The sequence below is a fragment of the Lissotriton helveticus genome, chromosome 1_1 (assembly GCF_964261635.1).
Source record: "Lissotriton helveticus chromosome 1_1, aLisHel1.1, whole genome shotgun sequence".
NCBI classification, from domain to species: Eukaryota; Metazoa; Chordata; class Amphibia; order Caudata; family Salamandridae; genus Lissotriton; species Lissotriton helveticus.
The window spans coordinates 478137643-478161655 of record NC_136057.1 but is presented as its reverse complement, the minus strand read 5'-3'; the positions used below and the strand labels follow the sequence as shown (position 1 = coordinate 478161655).

The following is a 24013-nucleotide window of genomic DNA, read 5'->3' as shown; positions in this document are numbered from 1 at the left end:
TCTTAATGCCACCACAAACTAGGCACTCGGCACGGCATGATATTATAAAATCATTCGTTTACGCTTCGGTATGCTGGCGCAGCCGTCGCATACAACAGGGGGTGCGTTATGACTATACCCGGTGAGGCTCATGTGAGTGGCGCTAGATCACATGTATCAATTGAGGCCAGGCACTCGGTAGGTGATTGCGCTGCATGCGGTCATCAGCACGCTATGTTAAAGGGCATTTCAAGTTAATGGAACAAAGGCGGGGGTTGCGGACTGGGGCTTTCCGTAAGTGGCCTCAAGGCAACTGTAGGGTGCTCACGGATCTGTTTGATGGAGGCTCCCTCCAGACTTTTGCGGACTACAGGGAGGAATTCCGAGTGCCGCTTGCGGCCGGACTGCAATATGCTCAACTGAAGCACTGGGTACTAGCAGACGATACCTATCATGCGGCCACACGCGCCTTTACTCCGTTTGAGCGATTGGCTCGCTCCTTTACAGAGACGAAGGGACTGATCTCCAAAATCTACCGGATTTTACAGCACCCGCACACTCCTTCCCTGCCATACCAGCAACGCTGGCACTCCCTCTCGGGCGTGGACATCACCCCGGCACAGTGGTCCAGACTATGGCGTGACATACCCCGGATTTACTGTAGTATATCGCAACAGGCGAATGCCTATAAAATGATGACTCAGTGGTACTACACACCGCAGCGGTTACATAGAATGTTCCCGAACTCTTCTCCCGTGTGTGGAGGTGCCGATCTGCGACTGGGGATTTCCTGCACATATGGTGGACCTGTCCCTTGCTGACCCTCTTCTGGAAGGAGGTCTTAAGCCACATCAGGGGGGGTTCTGGGGTTTCCTCTGCCTGAAGCCACTTGTACGATACTACTGGGTGTTAAACCTGCAGGATTGAAGGCCCTCACTCGGAGCGAATGGGCGCTGGCGCTTCAAATGCTGGGAGCGGCTCAGCAGCTCATTGCTCTGTACTGGAAGAAGGTGGAAGCCCCTCCCATCGCTGCGTGGTTTGTGCGCCTCTGGCATGTCATGACAATGGAACTTCTCACAGCCCGGCTGCAGGCCCGAGATGTGCGCTTCAAAGCGGTGTGGTAACCCCTGGTGAAATACCTGTGTGCCGTAGAGCATGCGCGTCACATGCCCCCTAAGCTCCGGGCGCTACGATTAGTGGAGGATGCAGTAGTTCCCCCTGACCCCGGTAGATTGCTGGCATGAGGTTTTGGTATGTGAGGCTTTGTGCATTGTCAATGACATTGACTGCCCCGACGGCTGACACGGTGACCCTTCATCCCCCCTCTCAGTCCCCACTCTTGGCGTCTAGTGGCTCCTCTCTCTCTTAGTCTCCTCTTTTCCTCTACTCCTACTGTCTTCTCTACTTTGCTGTCCCCTTTCCTGTCGCTCTAATGAAGTTTTGACCATCTTGGTCTTATAGTTATAACCCTCTGGGTTTAATGGTTCCAGATGTTCCGGGGATTGGGCTATCTTGGGCAGTGACTACACAGGATCTGTTGACTGAGTATGACGCGACCGGCCCTTATGGGTTGTAGGTAAAACGCTGTGTATAACCTTGAGCTTGAGTACTGTCAACGGTCTTCCATTTTCTCATGCTTTAACGCGGCTGGCCCTGTTGGGTTGTAGGCTTAACGCTGTGTACAAGTCACACCACGGCAACTCCCTGCTATGGGGGTGAAATAAAAAGATTTGACAACAAAAAAAAATCCATAAGGAGACCACTCCAGTCCCGGGCCGTCCGATAGTCTCCGGGATTGACTCAGTACTGGAACCCCTATCACAATTCTGCGACCATTTTCTCCAACCATTGGTCAAACAGATCCCTTCCTACATCAAGGATACTAATGACATGCTGAACTTACTGCATGAGTTCAGAGACTTTGCTGACATTGACTTCCTCATTACGCTAGACGTGGAGGCCCTGTATACCAACATTCCCCAGAGGGCCACCATAGACGTAGTTGAGGAGGTTCTGAATAATGGACCATGGGAGTCAATCACACCCATCACATTCATAATGGAGTGTGCCGAAATAGCCCTCACTAAGAACTATTTCGAATTCAAGGGGCAGTATTATCACCAAACACAGGGGACATCAATGGGCAGTACATTTGCCCCCAGTGTAGCCTGCCTCTACATGGCCGACTACGAGGGCAAGCACATCTCGCCTCAGTCGAATCCTTACCACCGGAATATAAAATTGTGGAAGCGCTACATAGATGACATCTTGGTCTTCTGGACAGGTAATCAAGAGTCATACACTGAGTTCTTCAGCTGGCTAAATACGCTTAATCCTTACCTGAAGTTCACCATGACGGCGTCAGCCTCCCAGATCCCCTTTCTAGATCTTACCATCAAGAGGACAGGGGGCATACTGAGTACTAGTATGTTCAGGAAGAGTACCGACCGTAATAGCCTCTTGCATTTCACGAGCCATCATCCGAGGGCTCTCAGAGCCAATCTACCCTTTGGACAGTTCCTGCGGGTTAGACGGAACTGCAGCAGCCTGGAGTACAACAAAACGGAATCCACCATTCTGTCCAGGAATCTGATGGATAGGGGATACCCTGCTAGAGAAGTTACCAGAGCAAGGAAAAGGGCACAAAATAATCACAGAGAGAGCCTACTTGAACACAGGACAAGGGAACCTATGGACAACCAACCCATGACATGCGTTACAACGTTTACTCCAGCTTCTAACGAGGTTAGGAAAATCGTGAAACGCCACTGGCAGATATTAAACACAGGAAACTTGGGGTTGGAACCACCCAGGTATGCTTTCAAAAGGTCAAGAAATATCAAGGATATCCTGATACAGACTAGACCCAAAAGGCAACAGACAAATAGTGTACAAACCACCTTATGGCAACTACCCCCAGTCAAAGTGCACTACCCATGCGGCAACTGTAGCGCATGCCCATTTACCAAAATACACAAAACTATCACCCTGTCTGACACCTTCATGTGGGAAATAAGGAGTCACACCAACTGCAATACTGTGAACTGTGTTTTCCTCCTTATCTGCCCTTGTGAGCTATACTACATCGGGATGACAACCCAACAAATGAAGACACGCATCTCTGAACATCGGAGTAATTTCCGATGTAAGAAGAGCAACACCAAAATGTGTAAACACTACCTGGAAATGAATCACACACCTGACTCCTTGCAATGGCTCATTCTTGAAGCAAACCCCAGAACATCAAAAAAGAGCCTGTTCTTCAAAGAACAGCACTGGATACACAGATTATCCTCTGACAGCAGAGGCCTCAATGAGGAAATTCCTTGGAGTGCCTTATAATCCTCTTCCATGGCCTCCTACTGCTGCGAATTAGCCACTTCACCCCTTGGAACACCACTGTGTCATGGCCGCCGGCGCCACTCTATTTCCTAGGCAGAACGCTGGCTTACATAATAGGCATACAGTCTTTTTGCAGCCTCCCCCAAATGAGTTTTTGAGGTTGCCATAGCCAACTAACTGCACAAATAAAGCTCCAAGCGACCTTTCTCCTTAAGCCCACACAAGGAGATCAACACCCTAGATACCAAGCCAGTTAACTCAGAGAATGGACTTGGGCCAGTGTTGTGTGTTAAATTTTCATTTTGATTCTTTTTGGGCATCCCCCCAGCGAGTGTTAGGGCGCACGGGACCCACTACACCGAGATCCGGCACCGACACTATTTGAATAAAACTCCACTCCAATATGGCCGCCGCAGCCGCCCCATAATGAGAGCAGCCACACAATTCCACTGAGTCACGGCATCACGTGACTCTTAGCACTTCCTCTTAAGACAGAGCCGCCGGACCGACAATCACCACCCGGTTCCGGCGGCGAGGGGTAGGTGTTAGACGTGATTACACAGGATACTCAAGTAAGTGTACCTGACCTTTGCTGAGGTCTGCCTGGATCCCTGCCGCCGCGCGCCTTGCGGCCCCAACCACCCACAACCCCCGCCTTTGGTCCATTAACTTGAAATGCCCTTTAACATAGCGCACTGATGACCACATGCAGCGCAATCACTGACCCGCGTGCCTGGCCTCAATTGATACATGTGATCTAGCGCCACTCACATGAGCCTCAATGGGTATAGTCATAACGCACCCTCTGTTGTATGCGACGGCTGCGCCAGCATACCGAAGCGTAAACGAATGATTTTATAATATTATGCTGTGCCGAGTGCCTAGTTTGTGGTGGCGTTAGGATATACCGCTTACATCATACCCTCCATGCAGCGACTGGTTCACAATGTTTTCTGTATGTGATTCCATGTTCCTCCAAGCCAAAAGGGGACTAATCATTATCATGATACCGAACATTGATAAGGCACAATAATTACCATAACACGAGGACCTTACTGTGGAGGCAGAGTAATTCGCTTGGTATCTAGACAATTGTATAATATGTTTTGAGCATCATGATCCATAGTGGAACTGGGGAATCTACCACCCACCCCAGAGACAGGACAGTCCACACCACACATACCCAGTGATCAGTCTCTAACTTTAGGTTTCCTCCCACCACTAGCAAGATGTTGGATGACTATACCCGCTGTTGCACCCGCCGGATACTGTTGTTATCTGCACACTTAACCTTTTAGGTGAGTCAGAAACCTGCGAACCGGCTGTGTAAATATTACATTTATGTCTCTAACCCAGAGTTCTCTCCTGGTTGGTCTTGTCTTGTTTTCTTCCTTGGTTAATAGTTTTTAACCATTTGTCATCCACCCACAGGAGCATGTCCACTGGAGCATGCCCACATTATTGCTCACTAAGGTTTTGCACATACACATGTGCACTATTTTTAGTAACCACATGCTAGCAGCACCTGATCTAGCATGAATTAAAGGAATGTACTCGACCGCTGATTGATTTTATCCAATTCCTGTTGTGATTTGCTCCTTTTTTCTCCCAAATCCAGGTAGATGCAGCTCAACAGAGGTACTATGCAAGAAACACTTATTTTTCTGCACACACACTAAATCTAAATGTATTCTGAATAGTAGATACTGATCATCCTGACGTAGACAGTTCACTAGAATTCGTAGTTAGATTTGTAGGTCCTGAAGAATCGTTAGCCACTGCACCAAAGTAAGAAACATGTTGACCAACTACACACACACTAATTTGTGACTCGCTACTTGGGAGCATATTATCCCAGCGAGTACTAGTTAGTTCATTTGTAATTAAAGTAGGGGACCTCCAGAATAAAGTCTCTCTCGGTACTCCTAACTTTATTTTAAACCACTTATATACGTCTACGCGTTACTGGCCCCCCACCCGCACATCATCTATACGGCAGTTGGATAAAAGATCTCCGCCAAAGAGCCCCTCTTTGAGGCGTTGCCCGTTGGGTATTGCACCGCCGACCCAACGAGGAGCAAGCCCAGATGATGAAGCATGACACCTGAAAGGGTGTGTGAGGGCATTACATCCAACACAATGGATGCCCAATCGTAGGACTCCTTGAGATCCTACAACATCCCACACTTTTAGAGTCTTGTACATTCCTGATTAAACTCCTAGGAACAGCCCAGCAACCTTTTTGTAAATAAACAGCAGAGAGTGGCATGGGAGGTGCTCACACTCCCTTTTGAACAGGGCGGACTCGGGGGGCCAGACCTCGAATTGTATTATTGGTGCGCCCAAACTATTGGATATACCCTACCCATGTACATGGCACACACTGCGCTGGAACACAACCAAGTGTCCCCGGTCTCCCTCCCGGCAAACTTATACGAGATTAGGCCTTGCCCTCGAAATGAGATAGACACAGTGAGATGAACGGTGAGGGCATGTCTTGAAATTATGTACGCTCCCTTGGTCCCCCTGATGAGACATCCGAGTTTACCTTCATTGGTGGAGGCGGGCCCCTGTGCTAGGCTAAGAGCAATGAAGCTCACAAAAATGGGAGATGTATACCCGGATGGCACTTTTTAGACAGGCATCAGATTGAGATGGGACGGGAGCTAACCGCGCTAGAACAGATGCCATATTTCCAGCTGCGAGCTGCGCGCCTGTCATCACCTCTCCTTCCCTGAGGCTCTTACCACATTCCTTCCTTGAGGCGCCGACCACCTTCCTTCCCCTTCAGAAATTTCTGAAGAACCCATCCCCACGCAAGCTAATAACGCGCCTTTATTCAGATATTCTTGTTTATCGAGGGCCCAGCACGAGTGGGAGGCAGCGCTGGACATATCCATTACGCAAGAGCAGTGGATGTTCTGCTGCACACAGGTGCGCACCCTCTTGCCGAATTATAGGCTACGCCTTATACACTTCAACTGGCTACGGAGATTAGGCCTGGTTTTGGAAGTGCGTTGCCAGCGATGCAACCTTCTTGCATTTAGCGTGGGATTGCTCATCGGTCTCCCATTATTGGGTGACTGTTTTTAATGCAATAGATGAGATGACTGGCATGCTCATAGTCATCGGTCTCCCATTATTGGGTGACTGTTTTTAATGCAATAGATGAGATGACTGGCATGCTCATAGATAGAACCCCATTAATGGCCCTGCTGGGATATGTGAAGGACACACCGATGGAGGGGAGGAGACTTAATGCACTGCTGCTCACAAAAAGACGCATCGCCATGACATGGGGTAGGTCACACACACTGAAAAAAGATGCATGGCTTATGGATGCGACGTTCTGCCAGGACCAGTTGGCTGCCTACAGGGAGCTCATGCCTACTCAGTCCCGCCCAAAAGATATTTGGGGCCCTCTCCAGTTATACATTAGCGCACACGCTTCGGACAAGGTTGTACCTCATACCCAGACCACAGATACACTGCAGGGGAACCAGGCGGACCCGCCACAGATTGCATGAGGAGAACCGCATTAGACCCACTGGCTTGCACAAGTACACAGATCTTCCCCTCCTCCCTGCTCACCTTCTCACTTTCCCTCCCCCTACCATTTGTAAATGTTGTGTTAAAAGCCAATGTGAAGCAAACAGTATAAATCAATGGCACCAACGTAAATCCTGTATGGGAAAATGATTCCACTATCAATATAACAGTTGTGACGATGTAAGAAACAACCAGAACTGTACTGCTTGACTAGAACCTATACCGACAGCTGACAAATGTTACGTGAGATATAACTGTGCCAAATGTACCTGTAACTTTAATGTAAGCAGCTAATGTAATTGTGAAAACTGAATAAAAAGAAGTTTAAAAAAAATGATATCAGTAGTGGGAGAACACATCATCCAATTTAAAAAAAATAAAAAAAAGTGCATGAGACTGAAATGCTCCTGAGTAAGACAATCAGCAGAACAGTAGGGAAAGACATTGAATCGGCAGCAGGGAAGTGAGACAGAGAGCAAACCTGTCCAGACTTGACCAAGGGGCTGGCCCAAAATCCACTCCAAGTATATGATATGTATTAAAAACGATAGACTTGCCAGCAGAAAACAAAAGCCACAAGTAGCTAAGATTTAAAAACAGTCCTGAGGATCTGATGCTTTGAGAATGGATGAAGGTATCAAAGCTCAAGAGTCTGTGTTAGCGTACACTGCAACCTATGCTCAAAATACATCCCAGCCTGATCACTTAGTTAAGTATTAAGTAAAGTAAATTACATTGGTCCACGCAGAAGAACATCCAGTTGTAAATACTGAAAAGACCAACACTATCAATCTACCTAAACATAAACCTTCAATGGAGAATGAAGGCATCTAAAAAACTGAAGTCCAGTGTAGAAGCTAGTACAAGAAGTACTAGAAGAGTTGATAGTTACACAGAACCTGAGACCACAAATAATATTAGATGGCGAACAGAGTAGGACTATATCACTTTCAGAAAACTAGACTACATGCAAATGGATGCAGTGCAGGGGGTGTAGGGAAAAAACTGCTGATGAATGAGTGAATGAAGACATTTATAAAGCACACAGCTACTCAACAAGAAGGCCCCGGCACTAGACAGGCCTCCCCATCAGCTCAACTGTTGTCCCTCACAGCGGGGAATCATGTTTCCAATTGCTTCTTGAGGATGGCAGATCAATGACAGAATAACCAAGTTTTAAGCAGTTTCCTAAAAGTGGTTAGCTCAGTCACTTTTCTTAGAGACATAGGAAGCAAGTTCCATGCCTGTGCTCCAAGGAACCTGAAGGAACTGCTGCCAGACCGGGCACTGTATATTCTGGGAACAGCAGCAAGGCTCAGAGAAGATGATCTCAAGGTTCTTGGTGGCACATATTGGAATACTCTCCTGAGGTAGCCCGCGCCAGTCCCATGAAGGGCCTTGAAGAATAGCACCAAAGCTTTAAACCTGATACTCTTTTTACTGGAAGGCAGTGTAGAGCCTTGAGGTACGGAGATATGTGGGTCCTTGGATTAAACATAAGAACCGCTCTGGAGGCTGCATTTTGGGCCACCTGCAAACGACTCAGCAGGCATTCAGAAAGGCCCAGGTACAGGACATTCACATAGTCCAGTCTGGAAGTGACTAGTGCCTGGACCACGGTCTTCCTACAATCAAGTGGTAAAAATGGAAGAAATTTCCTCAGCATTCGCAAGAGCCCAAAGCAAGTGCCTACTACCGACTGGACTTGGGCTTTCATCGAAAAAGTATGGTCTATCATGATGCCCAGATTTGTTACAGTCTGTTGTGCAGAGAGAGGAGGTGACATATCTTCAGGCCACCAAAGTCTCCAATCGTCCGCGGGGGGTGGGGGGGGGCGGGGGCTGGGGGGGGAGCCAAAAAGGATAATTTCTGACTTCTCTGGATTACATTTCAGTTGGTTCACAGCCACTTAAACACCTTTATGAGGCAGAGTCTAATCTTCTCATCCTCGAAGTCCGCTCCCCTATCACAGGTAATGAGGAGCTGAGTGTCATCAGCGTATGAAGTAATTTTAGCACCATATGCTTCATCTGTGGCGCCAACGGAGACATATATAGGTTAAATAGCGTAGAGCTCAATATAGAGCCCTGCGGAACTTCAACTTTCAGATCGGGGGATTGAAGCCGCACGTCATTAATCTGCATGCATCCCTGGTACATTAAACGTGGAATTATATTGCTTTAAATTATTAAGCGTTTCAAACAGATTCTCTAACAATTAAATCATTATTATCGGACGAAGATAATAATTAAATCAACATTAAGAGGTTAAACTTGCAAAGGAAGAAAAAATCAAGTAAATATTTAGCTTTTCGGAGCCCTCGTCGACCTCTTAGCTGTTGTCACTTATTTAAGCTGTTTGGAACCTACATTATTACTGTGTGCAACGGTTGCAGTGTGACAGAATTATTTGTACGCCGATAGTAACAGGGGCACATAATGCAAGGTGAGATTTAACTGCAGGTGCCTATGCCCGCCACCCCATTCACTGCAGTTAGGCAGCATGTGGCACCGTGCTATTGGACCCATTACAGACAGGATGTGGGTGTACCACCAACAGTGAATGCATTACTGCTGGCAATCCGATATTTCGGAAGGGGAGTAGCACCAACACTGAATGCATTACTGCTGGCAATCCCCTGTGCGGGAAGGATGTGGGAGTACTGTCAACCAAGAATGCATTACTGCTGGCAATCCCCAATGCAAAGAAGAGGTGGGAGTACCACCAACAGTGAATTAATTACTGCTGGAAATCCCCAATGCAAAGAGGATGTGGGAGTACCACCAACACTGAATGCATTACTGCTGGCAATCTCTTATGCGGGAAGGATGTGTGAAGTACCGCCAACCGAGAATGCATTTCTGCTGGCAATCCCCTCCCTTAACGGAAAGGATGTGGGAGCACCACCAACAGATAATGCATGCAGGGTTCCATTTCCTGCATGTGATCTTTAAATAGGATTTGGTTTGTGGTATTCTGTTTTACAAATGGCTTTTGGTCGTTACCCCAAATGTTTTATCTAGGGGTATAAACTGCAGAAGTATATGTATTCTGTAGTTGTATTTTTACACCCGGCACAATCTGTGCCACTAGAAATAATAAGATGTTTTACATATCAGAGACAACACTTTAAGTTGGGTTAAAAGTTTAGGTACAACTATGATTTTACACGATCTAATGATCATTTTCAGTGGATTCTGTATAATATACTGCCTATCAAGGCTCCATCACACAGCAGCCAGCATGAGCTCCCTTGTCTGACAACTTCAAAGGTAGTCTCTCCTTAGAAAGCATTCCTGCTTTTGAGATTTCAAAATCAGAAAGGCAGCTGCTTATTTTGACCTCTCGCATCCTTTGACACTGTAAAAACATAGATCTCAGTTATATTTCCATTCCTGTGTTTACCTGCTACTTCATATACAAATGAAGATTTCAGTCATTTTGTATTGTTTTATATAGGTCTGTCTAATTCAGCTTCCATTCACAGCCAGAGTGTACAACAATCATCTCATAGTTACCACCCAGGTGCTCAAGATGCTATGTCCACTCCCTGAAAATTAAAAACATGTATAACGAATGCTGTTCTATTCAATTAAGCACAAATCAAATATGCGTATTTGAGGGTCAGTGCACACTTTTCATACTCTTTAGGGTGATTCATGGAAACTTATTTTGGGTAGGGATTTCCAGATTCATTTAGTTGACTGTCAAATTAAGATTCTTTACGAGTGATCTCAATCCAACTTTACAAAACCAAGGTAACTCCCCCAAATTCATGAAATACCTAAAATCTCACATTAACAGAAAGGCCTTCAGCACACCGACAGCTGAATGGAATAACACCCCCTTAATGCACTGCTGCTCACAAAAAGACGCATCGCCATGACATGGGGTAGGTCACACACACTGAAAAAAGATGCATGGCTTATGGATGCGACGTTCTGCCAGGACCAGTTGGCTGCCTACAGGGAGCTCATGCCTACTCAGTCCCGCCCAAAAGATATTTGGGGCCCTCTCCAGTTATACATTAGCGCACACGCTTCGGACAAGGTTGTACCTCATACCCAGACCACAGATACACTGCAGGGGAACCAGGCGGACCCGCCACAGATTGCATGAGGAGAACCGCATTAGACCCACTGGCTTGCACAAGTACACAGATCTTCCCCTCCTCCCTGCTCACCTTCTGACTTTCCCTCCCCCTACCATTTGTAAATGTTGTGTTAAAAGCCAATGTGAAGCAAACAGTATAAATCAATGGCACCAACGTAAATCCTGTATGGGAAAATGATTCCACTATCAATATAACAGTTGTGACGATGTAAGAAACAACCAGAACTGTACTGCTTGACTAGAACCTATACCGACAGCTGACAAATGTTACGTGAGATATAACTGTGCCAAATGTATCTGTAACTTTAATGTAAGCAGCTAATGTAATTGTGAAAACTGAATAAAAAGAAGTTTAAAAAAAATGATATCAGTAGTGGGAGAACACATCATCCAATTTAAAAAAAATAAAAAAAAGTGCATGAGACTGAAATGCTCCTGAGTAAGACAAACAGCAGAACAGTAGGGAAAGACATTGAATCGTCAGCAGGGAAGTGAGACAGAGAGCAAACCTGTCCAGACTTGACCAAGGGGCTGGCCCAAAATCCACTCCAAGTATATGATATGTATTAAAAACGATAGATTAGCCAGCAGAAAACAAAAGCCACAAGTAGCTAAGATTTAAAAACAGTCCTGAGGATCTGATGCTTTGAGAATGGATGAAGGTATCAAAGCTCAAGAGTCTGTGTTAGCGTACACTGCAACCTATGCTCAAAATACATCCCAGCCTGATCACTTAGTTAAGTATTAAGTAAAGTAAATTACATTGGTCCACGCAGAAGAACATCCAGTTGTAAATACTGAAAAGACCAACACTATCAATCTACCTAAACATAAACCTTCAATGGAGAATGAAGGCATCTAAAAAACTGAAGTCCAGTGTAGAAGCTAGTACAAGAAGTACTAGAAGAGTTGATAGTTACACAGAACCTGAGACCACAAATAATATTAGATGGCGAACAGAGTAGGACTATATCACTTTCAGAAAACTAGACTACATGCAAATGGATGCAGTGCAGGGGGTGTAGGGAAAAAACTGCTGATGAATGAGTGAATGAAGACATTTATAAAGCACACAGCTACTCAACAAGAAGGCCCCGGCACTAGACAGGCCTCCCCATCAGCCCAACTGTTGTCCCTCACAGCGGGGAATCATGTTTCCAATTGCTTCTTGAGGATGGCAGATCAATGACAGAATAACCAAGTTTTAAGCAGTTTCCTAAAAGTGGTTAGCTCAGTCACTTTTCTTAGAGACATAGGAAGCAAGTTCCATGCCTGTGCTCCAAGGAACCTGAAGGAACTGCTGCCAGACCGGGCACTGTATATTCTGGGAACAGCAGCAAGGCTCAGAGAAGATGATCTCAAGGTTCTTGGTGGAACATATTGGAATACTCTCCTGAGGTAGCCCGCGCCAGTCCCATGAAGGGCCTTGAAGAATAGCACCAAAGCTTTAAACCTGATACTCTTTTTACTGGAAGGCAGTGTAGAGCCTTGAGGTACGGAGATATGTGGGTCCTTGGATTAAACATAAGAACCGCTCTGGAGGCTGCATTTTGGGCCACCTGCAAACGACTCAGCAGGCATTCAGAAAGGCCCAGGTACAGGACATTCACATAGTCCAGTCTGGAAGGGACTAGTGCCTGGACCACGGTCTTCCTACAATCAAGTGGTAAAAATGGAAGAAATTTCCTCAGCATTCGCAAGAGCCCAAAGCAAGTGCCTACTACCGACTGGACTTGGGCTTTCATCGAAAAAGTATGGTCTATCATGATGCCCAGATTTGTTACAGTCTGTTGTGCAGAGAGAGGAGGTGACATATCTTCAGGCCACCAAAGTCTCCAATCGTCCGCGGGGGGTGGGGGGGCGGGGGCTGGGGGGGGAGCCAAAAAGGATAATTTCTGACTTCTCTGGATTACATTTCAGTTGGTTCACAGCCACTTAAACACCTTCATGAGGCAGAGTCTAATCTTCTCATCCTCGAAGTCCGCTCCCCTATCACAGGTAATGAGGAGCTGAGTGTCATCAGCGTATGAAGTAATTTTAGCACCATATGCTTCATCTGTGGCGCCAACGGAGACATATATAGGTTAAATAGCGTAGAGCTCAATATAGAGCCCTGCGGAACTTCAACTTTCAGATCGGGGGATTGAAGCCGCACGTCATTAATCTGCATGCATCCCTGGTACATTAAACGTGGAATTATATTGCTTTAAATTATTAAGCGTTTCAAACAGATTTTCTAACAATTAAATCATTATTATCGGACGAAGATAATAATTAAATCAACATTAAGAGGTTAAACTTGCAAAGGAAGAAAAAATCAAGTAAATATTTAGCTTTTCGGAGCCCTCGTCGACCTCTTAGCTGTTGTCACTTATTTAAGCTGTTTGGAACCTACATTATTACTGTGTGCAACGGTTGCAGTGTGACAGAATTATTTGTACGCCGATAGTAACAGGGGCACATAATGCAAGGTGAGATTTAACTGCAGGTGCCTATGCCCGCCACCCCATTCACTGCAGTTAGGCAGCATGTGGCACCGTGCTATTGGACCCATTACAGACAGGATGTGGGTGTACCACCAACAGTGAATGCATTACTGCTGGCAATCCGATATTTCGGAAAGGAAGGGGAGTAGCACCAACACTGAATGCATTACTGCTGGCAATCCCCTGTGCGGGAAGGATGTGGGAGTACTGTCAACCAAGAATGCATTACTGCTGGCAATCCCCAATGCAAAGAAGAGGTGGGAGTACCACCAACAGTGAATTAATTACTGCTGGAAATCCCCAATGCAAAGAGGATGTGGGAGTACCACCAACACTGAATGCATTACTGCTGGCAATCTCTTATGCGGGAAGGATGTGTGAAGTACCGCCAACCGAGAATGCATTTCTGCTGGCAATCCCCTCCCTTAACGGAAAGGATGTGGGAGCACCACCAACAGATAATGCATGCAGGGTTCCATTTCCTGCATGTGATCTTTAAATAGGATTTGGTTTGTGGTATTCTGTTTTACAAATGGCTTTTGGTTGTTACCCCAAATGTTTTATCTAGGGGTATAAACTGCAGAAGTATATGTATTCTGTAGTTGTATTTTTACACCCGGCACAATCTGTGCCACTAGAAATAATAAGATGTTTTACATATCAGAGACAACACTTTAAGTTGGGTTAAAAAGGTACAACTATGATTTTACACGATCTAATGATCATTTTCAGTGGATTCTGTATAATATACTGCCTATCAAGGCTCCATCACACAGCAGCCAGCATGAGCTCCCTTGTCTGACAACTTCAAAGGTAGTCTCTCCTTAGAAAGCATTCCTGCTTTTGAGATTTCAAAATCAGAAAGGCAGCTGCTTATTTTGACCTCTCGCATCCTTTGACACTGTAAAAACATAGATCTCAGTTATATTTCCATTCCTGTGTTTACCTGCTACTTCATATACAAATGAAGATTTCAGTCATTTTGTATTGTTTTATATAGGTCTGTCTAATTCAGCTTCCATTCACAGCCAGAGTGTACAACAATCATCTCATAGTTACCACCCAGGCGCTCAAGATGCTATGTCCACTCCCTGAAAATTAAAAACATGTATAACGAATGCTGTTCTATTCAATTAAGCACAAATCAAATATGCGTATTTGAGGGTCAGTGCACACTTTTCATACTCTTTAGGGTGATTCATGGAAACTTATTTTGGGTAGGGATTTCCAGATTCATTTAGTTGATTGTCAAATTAAGATTCTTTACGAGTGATCTCAATCCAACTTTACAAAACCAAGGTAACTCCCCCAAATTCATGAAATACCTAAAATCTCACATTAACAGAAAGGCCTTCAGCACACCGACAGCTGAATGGAATAACACCCCCTACATCATCCAAGAACACGGCCCATGGACTCAAAAGGGTCTACCTGAGAATCAATCCCACCTCTGCTAAAGCGTTGCAAAGATTGTTCGGAACAATCAACACTTCTTCAGATCTTGATATGATGAGACTTTGACTCTCGACCCCCTAGCGCTCTGAAGCAGCTAGAAAGCGACATGGTTACTGCAAGAAGTATTGGGGCAGGCTGCAGAGCAGAAAGTGCTGTTGTGTGCTAATCACTGGGTAGCAGTAGGCAAGAAAGGTCATTCATAGGGACGGTCGAAATAGGGGGCTGGCTTGACTTCCGATTCTGGTAGTTTTGAGCAGAGCCGTCAAAAGATTTGCCGTGTAATACTGTTACAGCAAATGTAAAAAAAATATGATAAAAGCTCCTTCAGATGAATTAGGTAATGTCTGGAACAGTTGTGTTTCACTTTAGTACACTGTATTATATCACTTCCTTGTGACCTATTACAAGTAATAGTTTTAAATATGAGTTGTTCTACTCTTCAAGTTCCCTAAGAACACTGTTGTAAGAGACCCAAGAGATGTCATCTACTCATGTTGGGCAAAGCTTTTGCATGTGGAGGAACATTATCTATTGAAGCATATAAAAATGGGGCTTTTATATTATGTAGCACTCATCCTGACCTGAACCTTTTCAAGGTTGTCTCAGACTTGAAGCTCAAATTAAATGCAGCACAGTAAACTATGCTGATGAGTAGGGCTACACAGTTTGGTCTTGCGGGGAAGCTGGGGCTTGAACACAGTTTTCCTGGTTATAGACTGTGCAATTCAGCCACTGGACTAATATATCCTCCATTCTCCCTTTACCACCAAAGGACAATGCTTTGTGTTCAATGATTTAAAAACCAACATTACTGCAGTATGATCAGTAATAGAAGTGGCACATGTAAAATCAAACATAATTGATTATTAAAATGTCAAAATCTTTCTTGAAAAAAGACCAAAGTTAAGTGCAAAAGAAGGCAGAAAACTATTTGAATCTTAATATCAGTGCTGACTTAAACAGAAAAGAGGGAGAGTGTCGGCAACGGAAAGAAATCAATTACACTTATATTAAAGAAAGAGGACTAACTTTCAGTAGGCCTTCAGCTCGGCTGCAGACACAGAGCAGAAGACCACCTTTTTAGATTTTGTGCTCTCAACTGTTCCGATTCTGGTAGTTTTGTGCTTTTAAAACTGCAATAGTGGAGTAACAAATGCCTAATGTGCTTGGCTCAGCTCTATGTTGGCTTGCTAGTCCTCCGAAGAGGAGGAGAGATCCATAAAAGATATGTATCCCCCGTCTGAAATGGGCTTTGCTTGGCTTGCCCACATTTATTACTAGGTGGATATTTCAATTTGCAGATATATTAAGAATATTTAGGCAGCTATTAGGTGTCATCGGAGATGCATGTTCAAGTTATATTTACATTCATATAGATCGTCTGTGTAAGATCTTTCAGTGATGTTCCAACTTTCATATTTTTGTCCATTGTGCTTTTCAGTTTGTTCCTTGGTGTTTTGCCTCCAGCTACTAAAATAACTGCAGGTGGCTTATCTTGGGTTTTATTAGAGTTTCAGTCCCATGCCCTTTGTTTGAGGTATTTTCCTACTTTCCTCAGCTAGGGACCCCTGCCACACTCCTATCTTATCTTTGTATGGTACCACCCATCTTTGTTACTTCTTAAACATCACGTAGATCAAAGGCTGAGTTGCCTAAATATTACAAGTAAATTGGCAAGGGTCGTATAATCCTTAACCTCCCCATCCACAGTCTTTGATGCATGATCAGTTGGGGACCTTTAATATAAGGAGGCTTTGCTGTTTTGATTTATTGCAATCGTTTTTTGTGCAGCAAATCTGGATGAATGGTGCGTTACCACTAAGGTCATTATCATGAATTCCATCGTAAATCAGTATGCAATGATTTTGCACCCAGTATTACGATGATGACCTGCTGCATGAGAGCACCAACCTATTGTCAGCAATAATGATTCTATGCACATTAGAGCTAGCCAATTCTAGTTATTCAGGTACTTTCAAAACCAAAGCATGTGTTCATGGGGAAGGATGATTTCCTCCCCATAACATTCTAAATCAAACTTATTCAGAATGACTGTTTGCCCCCCCCCCCCCAATATTTGGACTCAGAATCCAGCCAAACATGATCCTCAGAGAGGATACATTGACTATTCCATAAATTCACTGAATACATGTACTCTCTGAATTAAACTTCAACATTGCTCCAAACGGTGAAGCAGTGTGCACACTAAACGATGCCATCTGCACCACAAGAGCAGACAACAGAATTCTGAAGTGGATCATTTACTTATTCCAGATCAAAGGCAGACACATACCCCATATTACCGTTCACTTCCTCCCAGTGTCCATGAGCAAGGGCAGCTCTGTAAAGGATTCTGTTCCTCGTCACCGACTCTGTATCTGACAATTCTTGGGACCTACAATGAGTTAAAGAAAATAACAAGCAGATCAGTTGAAAGTGTATCCCATGTCAATCAAGTCTCTAAATGTGGCACTTCATATTGGTATGCAACTTTCATATGTAGTACAAAAGGGGGTGGTGATGGACGGAGCATCTGAACCAATCAAACACTCACACCCAGTCAACAGATCTGGGTTTAATCCATCACCGTTCTTTAGCCCACTCTGCCACCCCATTTCAGACATGACCATATGCAAATCAATCTGACCCTATGCCTCATGGGAACAGTCCAGCCCGAACTGCCAAGCCATGCCTTCCCTGGACCGGAAACAAGCTTCCGAGGACCGGTTTCTGGCATTTCAGCCGTCTTCAGCCCGGCTTGCTTGAATCCAGTGGCAAAGTGAGCAAGGGACTCACGTCTGAGCATACCCTGCCAACTTATGGCGAACAAAGTGGTACAAAAGGAGGTGGTGATGGAAGCTTGTTTCCGGTCCAGGGAAGGCATGGCTTGGCAGTTCGGGCTACCTATTTTCTGCAAAGGCACTGGATGCCTTGAGATATAAAACTGTGCTTCGTATAAGAATACGTTTGTGTGTAGCCCGCTGGGCGGCGAGGGTGCTACCCTGCGAGGTGCTCATGGTGCCGCGTCATGTGCCCTCGGCTACTAACTCATGGTAGAGCGGCAGTCTTTTGTGTAGTAGACAGGAGCTGGAAGTGTGGGGGCGGGGATTATAATCTGACAAACGCTCAAGATTAACACATTCCATTCCAGATGAGTGAGCCTCTTCTATCACGCAGATGCTTCTGCAGTGTGACGATTGACTCCCAGAGTGATGAGCTAGGTATGGCATTGCCTTGCTGTAGGGAAGAGAGGCTCCGTGTTCTGGAAAGGACCGTTGCTAGGTTAATGGTGTCCTGTTTCTTACCTGAGAAGACTGGACAGGGGATAGCTAGAACCTCCTGCGCTGCTGCGCTCCCCGCCTCGCTCTCCAGATCCACCAAAGCCAGCAGACAGCCTCTTTCCAGACAGTAGCTTCTCCACGGCCGGCAGGTTGCCAGTGCGGGCGGCCTCCAGAAACTCCTGTTCCTTCCCCATGGTGTGGACTCCCGTGGCCCCTTGCCCCGGGATCCCCCCAGCTCCCACGCTCCACTGCTAGCCCTCGGCCAAACTTTGGTCTCTGAGCGACCCCGCCTCCATGAGCACCTCGAACACACCCACCGGTGTCACGTCATTTCCGACATGTGTGCAACCTCAGACAGCCGAGCGCGAATGGGAAGGAAGAAAGATTGTTCAGTACGAACAATCAAAAGAAAGAAAGACTAAACTAACCGACAAAGACTTACGAAAAAGACAAAACCATGAACCATCGTGGGAACAGGCCAATTAAACGCACGAATCCTCTTTAAACTGCAACAACGTAAGAATATCAAGCAGATGACGTACTGAAACAATATATATTCCTCATTTTTTTATTTAATCGGTTTTGATAGAAAGCTTTGATGGCCCCCAAACCAGCGCTGGTAAAGCGGAACACCGAGCAAACGGACACGCCAATAACAACACAACCATGAATCTTCAGATAATAAAGAACAGACATTTGTTCAATAGACAATAAACAATTAAACAAAGCTCCAACATCCCTGCAACAGAAATCGCGTAGCCCATCCCGGCAACAGACACATTGGAAATGACAAAAACATGCCGTAAAAAAAAAAAAAAACGCCCACCGCTGCATGACGTAAACAAAAGGGGCGGAGCTTCAAAAAACCACCGGAACGCCCACGAATCTGCTACGGGAATGATTGCCACGTCTCTCTTCCAATGGCTAGCCTCCATTTATGGAGCTAGCCAATGGAAGAGAGAGGCGGGTTAAAGCCCTGTACTGAAGATCAAAAAATTTCGCCTGCGCGACACTGCTTGCGCAGTGAACGCCAGGCGAAACCTAAAAAAATGGTGTTCTTATTTGAAAGGCATGTCTAGTGTCCGTGTTGGTGCGCTTTTACAAAATAACATGACAGCAACGTTATAGAACTTTTTTAAACATTAATTTCAGCCATGCTGCTGTGCAGTATGGCTAAAAATCTTTCCAAGGCAAATAGGTGTTACAGGTCGGTCAGACCTATTGGCTGTGCCAAGGCTTGTACTGAAAACCTATCTGTGCTTCTAGATAGATGGCTATAGTTTGTATTAGCGCTGTGAAGCCTACGGTAGTCCATTTGCACGTTACAAATTCTCTTTCAGTCACTCACCTGCTTTTTGTCACCACTGTTGTTTTTCTCAGCTGTCTATCGCCTGATTCTTTCATTCTCTTTTCTTTGCTCTTCCCCGTCTATTGCCTCTCTTTAGCTTTCTCTTTCTCTTCCATGTCTGCCACTTTTCTCAACTCTCTCTCTCTTTTTTACTGTCTTCCTTTCTCCTTCCCCCGGTCCATATCTAGCTAGTTCCCTTTCAGTTCCTCCCTCATTCCCTTCCGTTTCCTCTAGCTCCCTTGCCCCACTCTATTGTTAACTCTCAATCTGCTGTTTTTCTCACCATCGTGCCTGCCTCTCTTTACTCCTCTTTCTCTCTCTGTATCTCTTCCTTTATCACCCCTGCAACTCATTATCACCTGTCTTTCATCTCTTAATTATCTTTCTTAACTTTCCCTTTCTCGCCCCTTTCCTGCCTCTCGTCTTCCCTTTCCTCAATCTGTCTCTTTCCCTCTTTCTCACGTGTATCTCTGTTGTGTCTTCCTCTTTCATGCGATTTCTGCCCCTCCCTTTGTGGCCTTGCTCCATCCTGTGTTATCTTACCCTTACTGTTTTCCTCTTATTTTTCTCTCTACTCCAGTGCTCTGAGGCATCAAAAGTTCTAATGGCGCCTTTTCACATGGCCCTCTTCACTAGCCACATTAACTTTGAAAAACGTTGCAAGTTTGTTACTTTATGTTTGTGGAAACACACAGACTTCCCTAAGGTGCTTATCGTTTTGCTTATCGCCTTGCCATTCAACTGCATTTATATCAGAGAAGAGTGGCCTCCATTTGGCAGACATTTCACTGCATGGCAAACACTGATACACTCTCAACGCCAGTGTTTGCCCTGAGTGGATTGATTTTCTTTAAAAAAAAAATGTGTTGTTTAAATGGGGATGCCCACTCATACCCCCACTGCCCACCCTACAGGCATTTCACCACCTCCAACTTCAGTGCAGGCAGTGAAATCTCCATCTGCAATACAAATGCAGCGCAAAGTCCGCATACGAGGGCCGCTTTCCAGATGCGGAACCATGGAGCATCCCCTCACTGTGGGGGCAGTGGGGCCCTGCATTCAGTGACAGCTGCTTCGGAATGGATAAAAAAAAATAACGTACCTTCGCCGCACGCCTCTGCTCCCTCCTCACTCTGCTGGCAGTGTCGGAAGCACCCAGGCTCCCGAACTCTCCCAGCCATTAATGATGCTGCATGAGCAGCGTCGTGATTGGTCTGAGTGGCCTGTTTGGCCGCTCAGGCGGTGCCTTGGTGCCTGGCATATTCTCCACCAGGCTGTGCAACACAGCCAGGTGCAGAACATGCTAAGTGCGCATGAATGTTTGGCCAGCCCAGGAGGGCCGGCCAAACATTCCTGCGCACTCAGGGAGTGCAAACCACTCCTCACATCGATCAGCCCCGCCCCAACCTGGCTCCACTGCCACACAGAAAAACAAAATGATAATAATGTCTTGTTATCATTTTCTTTTTTGCACTGCTCAAATAGAAGTGGGGCGACGCTCTTCCGTCTTAGCAGAGAAGGCACCACTGCCTTCATGACTCCCCTGTCCATCACACACCCCAGCCCGACTTAAAAATTCTGATCCTCTGCAATTTCCATTCTCACACCTCCTCATGCTACCTTTGGTCCATTTGTTTTTTAGTGGCGGCTGCCACTAACAAATGGTGGTGGGCGGGCAAGGACAGAGCAGAGGGGGGAGCATGGGGAGGAGTGCACAGGGGGTGTTAGTAATAATAAAAAAAGAACTTACCTGAAGCCGCCGCCCGCGTCGCTCCTGCTGTCCTCTTCTTGGTCCCAGCAGCCCCTGGGACAGACTCCCATCCAATCCCCTTGCTGCATAGCAGCGCAGATTGGCCTGAGCAGGCTGGAAAGACCCTCCACTCAGTTGATGGAGTCTGTGGGGTTTCCCCAGCCTGGCTCCTGAATGCAGCCGGGCTGGAGTAACCGAAGTGGCGCATGTGTGTTTTGGGCAGCTGACCAAACACATATGCGCATGTAGGGAATGCCCCGCCCTGCCCTGCACAAGCTGGCTCAGAGCCGGCTATTGAGAAATAAAACAATGCTAGAACATAGTTTTATTTCTCATTTGCTGGTTCTGCGCTAGGCAGTGGGGCAACACTCCTCCGCCATGTGGAGGAGTCGCCACTGATGTTTCTGAGCCTGCATGGTCAGGGTACTCATTGACATCAACTGCCCTTCTCTCTTGCCCCTGTCATATAAGCGGTGAGATCATGCATAGTGGCAAGCCTAACATATAGTAGCTTACAACTGAGAGCAAGTATGTATTTCTTGATGTACTCACCTAGCTGACAAGATTACATTTTAATTGCTGATTTATATATTTTTGTTTAGGTTGTGCTTCCGGTTTGTGTCATAAGGACACACTGTTATACAAAGGTCACCATAGCTTGTTAAATTGTCCCATGCTGTCATGATAACATGTTCTTGGATTTACAGCTTTTGTTCACAAAGATGATGTGCACCCATGGGCTTTCTTGAATGTGCAAGACAAAAACTGACCCATTGTCAAAAACAAGTACTATGCAATATTTTGTTCTATACTCCTTTTAAATTCACCACTTACACTCAAACGTCATCTTTTGACTTCAGTTCATCCTTTCTTTGAGGATTCGTCTTAACTCTGCTAATGTAGCAAAAGCGCCCTACTCCCACCTTCCGCATTGCTATAGATCAAGATGCTACTTCATTATGGGATTTTCTTTCTAAGCCAACTGTGGATAACACAGAGTTGCCAAAACACTACCCAATACTCCCCCGAACACAAACCAGATCTATCAGCCTAGCCAATGCTTGCTTATGTGTGGCACTGCTCAAGTCTCTAAAGTGACATTCTTGCCTCTCTTTTGCAGGGGTGGAATGGTGCAGACCAGCGAGCAGTACGAGTTTGTGCACCATGCCTTGAGCTTGTACGAAAGAAAACTATGTGCGGAAACGGCGCAGTGAACTACTGAGTGGTGACGGGAAGAGGTGGATATCTTGTGGTAACCTGGCATTGCCGACCAGCAGCCTGGACAGGAACACTGGATGCCCTGGTGGAAAGACTCTGATGCCAACCTGGGGCTGGAAGGGGGCGCGCGAGCGGAGGATGGAGGCATTGTAAATGGATGTTTTGTGAGCTCCCTTCCACGTGCCCACCGGGAGCCTTCGAGAAGGCTTTGTGCTGATACTCCTGATCATGGCATTATAACATATGTATCTCACAGCTGGGTTTACTCCTGTACCAGTTCTAATACCTGCCATATAGAATGTACGTACTGCCAGTGGGGTGGCCTGCCGAGCCTGTGGTTATCATGTGTACAAAGCTTTAATGTGTGCAAAGTCTGTCTTGTGAATGGCCTCCTGGTATGTAAAAATGTATCTGTCCAGTGCTAATATTAGCCCTTTGTTGTGGGGTGGGCACTTCTCTTGCCCACAGAACATTCCTCGCTGCTACCTTTGCTAATGGTCAGTTGTAGACAAACTTATCACATGTCCCAATTTTTTTTTTTTTGTTCAGGAGCAGTTGGTATTTTATAGGACTTTTTGCTATTTTGTATTAGCGGTGTGTTGTCTCCATACAGGTCCTCTTAGTGCACAGCGCCCTTTACAGCTGTGTTTAAGCATATACTCTCCTGTGGTTCGTCTCATAGGCCGCTTCTGCCCAGATGCAAGGCCGTGCTTTTGTAAGGCTTGCAAGTGATTTTCCTGAAGAGAAAACACAACTTTGTAGGGAATACAGTATAAAACAGTATGGGTGTAAATGCGTGTCTGTCTTTTACTGGGAGGGCGTGTTTTAATGGGTATCTGATGATTAATCCTCTCCATTGCTGAAAGCCTATGACCTCTGTATATGTGTGGCCTGGACCGATGGTGTCTCACCCCCTCACAGCGTGAACCTGTTGTAGCCTTCGAGGTGTGAATACCTGTGGACTTGGGTCACCGCTGCCACATGTATGTCTTTACAATGATGTTCTGAGGTCCTATGGCTGGCCGAGTGTGCACACTGTCTGTGGCTTAGAAGTGACGTTGACTTTGTTTCATACGAAATTTCAATAAAACGCACTTGGGTAAAAAAAAAAGAGTGGTGTTATTTCTCAGTTCATAAATATGGCGGGCCCAGGCCTCAAGCAGACCGAAGGCGAGATGGCCATCAGCAGGTAAGATCATAACAGAGTTTGGAAATGGGCACAGCTTCCCACTGAAAAACGAACTGCGTGCATACAGCGTGTGCTTTCTAGTATTCATATCACCCCAGTAACTTCAGGTTTTAAACGGAATTCTGCTCATAGCTGTGAGAAAACCAATCCTTGGTTTGAGTACTTATGTTCTTTTTATATAGCACGTGCTAAGGCAGTTTTGAAGGAATGTTAAAAGAACAGTTGTTTACAAACACCAATTCAATGTATTCAAATAAGGATTCTGAGGCATATGCAGATTTCGTAACTTGCCCATGGTCAAGC

The 24013-nt window shown here is 45.7% G+C and overlaps 1 protein-coding gene across 3 annotated transcripts in view; it reads left to right on the top strand.

The window, feature by feature from the left end:
* Positions 1–23632, top strand: part of PTPRR (protein tyrosine phosphatase receptor type R) — a 962385-nt gene extending 938753 nt beyond the window's left edge. For all 3 annotated transcript variants that reach the window (XM_078673920.1, XM_078673919.1, XM_078673921.1), the window contains one exon: positions 22424–23632. In XM_078673920.1, coding sequence (XP_078530046.1) covers positions 22424–22517 — 94 coding nt within the window. In that variant the 3' untranslated portion in view covers positions 22518–23632. The remainder of the gene's footprint in view (positions 1–22423) is intronic.
* Positions 23633–24013: the final 381 nt, after the last annotated feature.